Source organism: Cottoperca gobio, chromosome 7 (genome assembly GCF_900634415.1).
Source record: "Cottoperca gobio chromosome 7, fCotGob3.1, whole genome shotgun sequence".
Classification (NCBI taxonomy): domain Eukaryota; kingdom Metazoa; phylum Chordata; class Actinopteri; order Perciformes; family Bovichtidae; genus Cottoperca; species Cottoperca gobio.
The window spans coordinates 10,583,181-10,591,155 of NC_041361.1; the positions used below are offsets into that span (position 1 = coordinate 10,583,181).

Consider the following 7,975-nt stretch of genomic DNA (forward strand, 5'->3'; position numbering starts at 1 on the left):
TATTTTACTGGATCACACTTTCTGATTTAGTCCTACATTCATGTTAAAGCAATTTAGGTTGGGAACAAAAGTTCTACGCGTTCACAGTCACTGTTCGGTGTCTGTGTACTGACCCCAATAACTCTCAAGCTCAGAAGATTTTCAGCTTAGTGAGACAGTTGTCTCTGGTTTTAGAGTTTCCTGTTTAAATGTATAACAAGAACACGCACAATAAAGTTTGTTTCAAGGCAACATGTCGCTGTGACTGTGTGAGGGAGAGATTAGGCTCCAGGGGGCAATGCTTGAAAATGGGTTGTAGTCTGGGTCTGAAAAGCGCATCCAATATGATATGGAGCTAACCGAGTTTATTTAAACCATATCTTCTCATTTTTAATGCACACTTCAAAAACATGTCTTGCCTTGCAAATACAACTGGAGTTTATTGCTTTCTCTGACACAATGATTTGCAAAATAATATTGAAGTGACTCGAAGAGACACATTTCAGGTCTGTCAGTCCATCAAGTCGATGCTGGTGTGTTATGTCCTGTGTAGACATGCTGTAACTGGGACATCACGGTGCAGGGGACGGTTTCACCATGAAGGGCTCCAGCTCCAGATTGGCCTTCTCCCTGGGCTTCTTGGTGGGGGCCTACAGCATCTACTTCTTCCTGCGCCAGGTGTGGTTTGAGAGGAGCTACCCCGTGCTGTCAGAGGCTCAGGAAAAAGCCACAGCGGTGTCGGAGATACCAACCAGCTGGAGGAAGGAGGGAGCTGCTCTCATAAACCTGCTCCACCCTCACCATGCAGGTGCTTTACTCTCATTCACACCTCTACAGATAAAACCATGTCATTTGTATCGGGGGACAAATAGAGTTTGTTCAGTATACAGCCATTTTTATAGATGGATACTTTATTCATTCCCAGTGTGGCTGAACTCGTGGGATTTGATGTCAAAGCTGTTTTACATTTAAGCTAATTTCCTCTAAATTAAAACATTGTATCTCTTACCCAACATAGCTAGATTTTCAAAATTTAACACTATTCAATAAGATCCACATAATCTGGTTGTCAACTCACTACTGAGCCATTTAAGGCCCTCGATGCTCGCTGTGATGACGGTGGTGGGGAAAAAGCATGATAGCTTACTAAAAGACAGTGACGGACATTGACAGAGCAGAGTGTATATCATTTGGCAAGATGGCTTTGACGGAAACCGGAGGTATTCTGTTATTCTGTCTTCAATGTCCTTCTAATCTGTTGAGGCCTCTAGTAGGTACTACTTGGGAAACTATTGAAAGTTGTCCAAGGTCATCTGAGTTCTTACTCCACTCTCATTCAGTAGAAAAGTGCAATAAAAGGAAAGAAACCACAGAAGGAATGTGGAGTAAACTGATTGGATATGCAGCAGTCGTGCTCATGTGTGAGGAGTACCAGGGTAATGTGGCATTCCTGATGGAACTCCACATACATTTGCTTCACGGCACACCAGTTGATATGTATTGTACTGTTTGCTGTGTCCCCCTCTAGATGAAGACAGCCGGGTGGCAGATGGGTTGTACCAGAAGGTACGTGTTCTCTGCTGGGTGATGACGGGGCCGTATAACCTGCAGAGCAGGGCCCGACATGTCAGGGCCACCTGGAGTCGCCACTGCAACGTGGTGGTGTTCATGAGCTCTGAGGATGACCCAGACTTCCCCACTGTGGGCCTGGGCACTAAGGAGGGCCGTGACCAGCTCTACTGGAAGACCATTCGAGCCTTCCATTATGTCTACGAGCACCATGCGAGTGAAGCAGATTGGTTCTTAAAAGCAGACGATGACACCTATGTGGTGGTGGACAACCTGCGCTGGATTCTGTCCAACCACACCCCTGAAGAGCCCATCTACTTCGGCAAACGCTTCAAGCCCTACACCAAGCAAGGCTACATGAGTGGAGGGGCAGGCTACGTGCTTAGCAAAGAGGCCCTCAAGAGATTTGTGGAAGGTTTTCGGACCAAAGTTTGCTCACACACCACACCTGTGGAGGACTTGGCGCTGGGGCAGTGTTTGGAGAAGATGGGCGTTCTGGCCGGGGACTCCAGAGATACTTTGCATCGAGAAACTTTCCATCCGTTTGTGCCAGAGCACCATCTAACTGGCAAGTTCTCCAAGAGCTTCTGGTACTGGAGCTATTGTTACTACCCAATTGTTGAGGCAAGTTCCTTCACTTGTGTTTTTATGTGTGAGTTAGTGCTGCAGAATGGTATTACATGTCGAGTTGGTAGAGATAGTACAAACAAACAAATACATCATACTTGTGCTAAAAATGCTTTAGAATGGGGCATCCAGTTGACTAATAGTTAAGAAGCATACCATATAAGCCCAACATCCCCAGTTTGATTCTCGCCAGGTACCTTTTGCTGCATGTCATACCACACCCATATTTCTCGCCTATATCTACTCTGTAAACTGTCCTTATGCCTAAAATGGCGCCATTTAAAGCAAGGTTGTAATCTTATAACGGAGCTATCTGAAGGTTTTCAGATAGCTCCGAGATAAGACTGGACATCCTTAGGACTGGATTAGCCTTATTAAAGGGCAAGTCGGGTTAAGAAGACATGCTATTGAGGAGGTGAACCTATTAGTTGAAAATCCTTTAATATCATTAGTTTACATCTGCGCTTCAAGTGAGATAATTATCCTTTTATTTTGAGAAGTACAGGGACCTCGTCTCTAAAGTGTGCAATATACTGTTTATTTTGCATTTGATGAATTAAACAAAATGAAAGTGATCATCAGAGGGACAATAACTAAATAAATGAATATGTGATCATCTGGCACATTTGAATGCGGTACGATGACCCCTGCATAGAACGAGTGAATTGAAATCGAGATGAGTTCATTTTAAAGCAGATGATTGCAGCAGAGGCAATGTCCTGTCAACAAAGGGAAAATTTGTCGCAGATGATGCAACTAATTTATTGTACTTTGCAATTAAAATGAGACAGTTTCATTACTGATCCTGTCTCACACTTACTACCAGTGTATGGAGCTGTATAGTCCTCGGCTTTTGAAAGGAAAACAAGATAACAAATCCATTTTTAATAATAAAGTAATTATATTTTTATCAGACTGAACAAATGTTGTTTCGTAGGTGTCAGCATTCGACAGTTTGCAAGAACTTATCAAAAAGACCATGACGTGTTCCCACTAACAAGTATTTAGTTTGTAGCCAAGTCTTGAGCCACGCTCTGTTTTACAAAAGCTTTTAAACTCACAAATGAATTGCACTGGGTTACTGTCTTCATCAAGATGAACATGGGCACTTTATCGCGAGTCAAACTTACATTACAAACTGCTACTGCCATGTGTATTAATCCGCCTCTGAAAAATAGACCCAGACTAATGCATGATTTACTCCTGTTTACGTAAATGTACTAATAACCTCAGTGCCCAGTTTCTTTAGGAAGCACTCTTTAGTCGGATTGCAGTGTGGTCGACTATAGGGATGATTGTTTTCTAAAATGCCGTGGAAATATGTTAAAAAATATATTTTTATTGTATCTTTACGTGTATGTGTTTGTGCTAACGTGTGTCTGCATGTGTGGTCTGTTCTTCCTCAGGGTCCGCAGTGCTGCTCTGACCTGGCGGTATCTTTCCATTATGTAGAAGCAGAGCTGATGTACATACTGGAGTACTACACTTATCACCTGAGAGCGTACGGCTACAGGCCACGCTACCAGCCCTCCTTACGCCGGGGTCTGAGCCTCGGCCCACTCTTGCAGACAGCCGTGACGGCGGGACTTAAAGGGGTTCAGGAGGTGACAGATGGAAGGAGTCACACAACTTCAGCCTTCTCTGTTAGTGGAAACCATACTAAAGCAGAGATGGAGCCAGAGAAAGAGGGGAAAGACGATCTAATCACCCGCATCACTGAGAACAGGACTGCAGTCACTCAAGGCAGGCACCGCTGATACTGTGTTTCAGATGGGTTTGATTCCCCTGCACAGTATGTCGGCTAATGTTTAGGTCTTCCTTGATTCTATCGCAGTATAATTCCTGCCAGTATGACTCTGTCAGCACTCACAGTGAGAGTGGTTAATATTTGTAGCAGCTCTGTTTGACTTGGCTGTTTATAACCAAGGTAAACTTTTGGTTTTATTACGCTTGACATAATCAGCATTTTAGTTCATGAATTTAAAAATGTTACACAGTCACAGATATGTGCTTGGAGTGATGCAGAAGGAGGCACATAGAATATTATTTTACTTTAACGAGTCTGAGCCGATTCTTTTCGTTTTTAGAGCAGAGCAACACATAGCAGTGTCTGTCACAATTTATATAACGCAACAAATATTTAGCCTCTCTTTTTTTACAGCCTCTTTGCTTGTTTGTGTTTTTTAAAATGTTTTGTTTGCAACATGCAACATTTGATTTTAGATTTTTTTTGCCTTTGTGTTGCATTTGTTTAATAGTTAAAGCAGACCCTAAGTCCACAGCCAGCAGTGTTTGTTTCAGTAAGGAAAGCAGCAACTGTGCTGTTAAAAATATATTTTCTTTTTACCTTTTCAAGTGATATGACATGCTATGATGTAGAAGTTTGTACTTGAACCCCCCCTGTACTTCTTATTGAGAACAATGTAGCTTCTGATGGTCACAGCATAATACAAAACAACAATGAAACTCTCTTGTCAAGTGATTTTATATAACCCAACAATAGAAATTGTATCAGGTGTGATTGCACATTACTGTCTGCACTGGAGCTTGTCGAGCTTAAAGAACCACTCATCCAGAGCTTCAGGAAAATGCACCAACGTTTTAAATGAATACATGATGTATAAAAAAAATGAGGTTTATTTTGAACATTTGAAGAAATAACATGATAAAGAAATAGAATAATAATACTAATAATAATAATCTGTGTAGTTCATGGTCACTTTCATAAATCGGCTGGCAGGTTTACAGTGTGAATCACGGCATTTACTCATTTCTTGTCTTCTCTGTGATCTTCTGTCATCGATGCCAGATGAGAGAGTTGCTTCGATATGAATGTCTACAGCCCCTGTAGAAACCTGCAACGAAAAGCATCGTAAATGTACAATATACGTATGAGTATTATTCCTACACTTGTACTATTTAAATATGTAAAATAAATTGTTTCATACATGTCATAAATAAGGCCAACTAGAGATGTACTTTTTAGAAATGGAAAACATAAAGGAAATATAAAAAATAATAAATGATTTGAGTCAGCAGTCATTTTAAGACTTTAAAGTTTGAACAACAGAAATGTACAGATCCTCTTAAGTGTTAGCTTTATTTTTGCAGTAGTGGAGATGTTCCATCTGAGTGAAAAAGAAACCCGAGGCACTCACCTCAGCCTACACTTGTTGAGAAAAATGCCTCTCCTCTCTGGATACTCTCTCCTCCAGGGACCATTATCTGTAAGAGCAGACATTACAATATAGTCTCATCAAGATACATTCTCTGCATGATGAACACCACAGACAATATTCACAAAAGCCAACAGGGCTATTATGGATATTTGACATTGGAGAATTGCCACACTCACCAGGCTCTGAGTTTCTCCTTCCCATAAGACCAACAAAAATGTCATTCATTTCTCCTAAAATAAGAAGAATGGAAACATTAACTTTTGGGTTTTAATTAAAATAAAACAAGCATGTGTCATGTCATTACTGATTAACAAAGATCTTACTTTTTTGTGGTGACTGTACAGCGTTATCATCTGATAGAAATGAAATCGAAAAGGAAAACAGTTTTGTAAAATAGAAGTGAGCATTTGAGAAAATCAAATCAAAATATAAGTAAATCACCATATCTAAGAAAGGGACAGCATTTACAACAGTATATTTCCCTTTTTATGTTGTTTTTCTATTTATTTTCTATTAACAGGATTACGATTATTATTATTATTATTATTATTATTATTATTATTATTATTATTATTATTATTATTATTATTATTATTATCATCATTATTATAGACTTACCGGCGTTTCTTCTGCCCATCAGACCTACAAAGCTGTCATAATCCAAATCGCTATACCTCTTCAGAATGTTCCGCTTGAGGTTGTCCAAGCCTGTGGTCTGCTGCAGTTATGAGAAGCAAACAAAATACAAAATCACTTTCTGTTAAAAGATGGTCTAAGAATCAGTTTGGTCATTACTCGTCAGGAAACCTACATCTGAAGTTGATCTGCGCGATCCGGGCTCCTCGCATCTGGACTGGCTGTATCGAAGTTTCATGACGAGGAACAGAGCCACTAGCAGCAAACCTCTCCTCATTTTCTCAGCACCGCCTGTACGAGAAATTGTACAGTTAGGTATATCCTGTTTCATTAAGTTGTTTCCTTATAGGTAAAAATATCGCTGAATATCAGGAATCAGTTGTACCCTTTTGCGCATAACTCGCTGCGTAATTGGTGCGTAAAAGCGCGCGGTGTAAGGTTTACAAAGATATAGTTCATGAAACGTAATTTTAATGTAATTACTAAATTATTGTTTTGATTATCTCGTATATAAACAGCAAAGACAGAAAAAACACGACAGCAATAGTGTCACGCAGCCCCTTTTTCTTCCTCTCCAAAAAGTCACGATAAACCCTTAAATCCTCTTCTTCTTGACAGAAAAAGACATCTGTTGAAAACAGAATAAATATGTAAACATTTTACTTTAGGAATTTAAAAGTATTTTTTTTCTTTTACCTGTTTTCTGTAGAGCAGATAGTTTGATAAAAGAGTCTCCGTGCGCCCTGGTGCAGAGTACAGTGCAGACGGATAGATCCTGCAGTGAGATCCGATCAGGATGAATGAGGCGTCCACACTTTGGGCTAATAAATAATAGCTGGATACCTGCGTAACGCCAATCAGCAACTGGAGCGTAGGCGGAGTATCAGGTTTTATCACGTTGTGCTGAAGGCTGTGTAGAATACTCATTGATGGTCATGATGCTGCTGAGAGCTGCTGTCTCCCCACCAAACACGCACGCACACACACCATTAGAAACAAAAACGTCCAGAAAAACGTCACGATGACATAGGTTCGTGACTCAGGCACATCTATGAACCCATTTCGTAATTGCCTTATAGAATATGCATTTGTCTTTGGCTAATAAGGGGACAAATAAAGAAAGCAAATTGTATAGCTGACCATGTTGTTTGAAATAACTGAGAACTTGTGTGTTCAAAGTGCTGCAGTCTCATTTATCCACCTCTTTGCCATCAGCTTCACATGCTCCTCTTGGTGCCTTTCCACTCAACTGACCAGTAGACATGGTCACTGTTAAGATACTAATCTTTTTAGGAAGTAATTATATCGACAGCATCTGCCTGTGCATATCACTATAGAAGATGGTGATGTATACGACGAGATCGCTACACAGCTGTGTGTTTGTAATTGACTGCCCCAACACACAGAAAATGCATTTGTCAACAGAACTGGGTGGGTTTTGGTTAGTTAATGGTATAACACTTTAATCTCACACCAAACTATATGCATTTAAATTCATTGAAATAAAAATGAGAATATATATTTGATAATGTTCAATAGCACTTATAGGCTGAGATGTGTTGTTAGGACGGACACACATCATCCTCATCCAGCACTGACACAACGAGTAACACGTGATTCAGAGGGTCACTTGAAATTGTTTTCATGGCTGCTGAATTCTCTCTTATAGGCTCTGACAGGTGCTGAGATGAATTGTCTGTCTTGTAACTTGTATAAGCACAGACTGTGTGACACTTTTAAAATATATTTACCTCCAAGTAGCTCTACATGATTGAGTTTATCTGGCTTTGTAATAAAGATACCGTGTCATTTTCCTATAAAATAAACATATTCATGTAATTCCTGAAAATATATTTCTGTGTATTATGAAAAAAATGGTTTTCCCTACATCATCAGCGGCAGCTGAAAACAACTCAAATTTAATGGCCATACTAAACCTATAATTGTTCTTGCAATTACACAGTCAATTAGACTTGTGTTGGTGT

At 40.0% G+C, this 7,975-nt stretch overlaps 2 protein-coding genes across 2 annotated transcripts in view; one reads left to right on the top strand and one right to left on the bottom strand.

Moving 5' to 3' along the window:
• c1galt1la (core 1 synthase, glycoprotein-N-acetylgalactosamine 3-beta-galactosyltransferase 1, like a) overlaps nt 1-4,641 on the top strand; it is a 5,519-nt gene extending 878 nt beyond the window's left edge. The window contains exons 2-4 of the mRNA XM_029435318.1: nt 533-787; nt 1,508-2,172; nt 3,582-4,641. Of these exons, the coding sequence (XP_029291178.1) occupies nt 577-787; nt 1,508-2,172; nt 3,582-3,932 (1,227 nt within the window). The 5' untranslated portion in view covers nt 533-576 and the 3' untranslated portion in view covers nt 3,933-4,641. The remainder of the gene's footprint in view (nt 1-532; nt 788-1,507; nt 2,173-3,581) is intronic.
• A 1-nt stretch (nt 4,642) lies between these two features.
• On the bottom strand, nt 4,643-6,960 carry tac3a (tachykinin precursor 3a). The gene is made up of 7 exons (XM_029435361.1): nt 6,687-6,960; nt 6,166-6,281; nt 5,973-6,072; nt 5,678-5,707; nt 5,531-5,584; nt 5,334-5,400; nt 4,643-5,030 (listed from the first exon to the last, which is right to left on the bottom strand). Exons 2-7 carry the CDS (start codon nt 6,265-6,267, stop codon nt 5,012-5,014), a joined length of 372 nt encoding a protein of 123 aa, XP_029291221.1. The 5' UTR covers nt 6,268-6,281; nt 6,687-6,960; the 3' UTR covers nt 4,643-5,011.
• Nucleotides 6,961-7,975: the final 1,015 nt, after the last annotated feature.

Coding starts and splice junctions, on each gene's coding strand:
- tac3a (XM_029435361.1), bottom strand. CDS start 6,267: ATGAGGAGAGGTTTGCTGCTAGTGGCTCTGTTCCTCGTCATGAAACTT. Junction 6,073..6,165: donor CGCGCAGATCAACTTCAGAT/GTAGGTTTCCTG, acceptor TCATAACTGCAG/CAGACCACAGGCTTGGACAA. Junction 5,585..5,677: donor TGTACAGTCACCACAAAAAA/GTAAGATCTTTG, acceptor TTCTTATTTTAG/GAGAAATGAATGACATTTTT.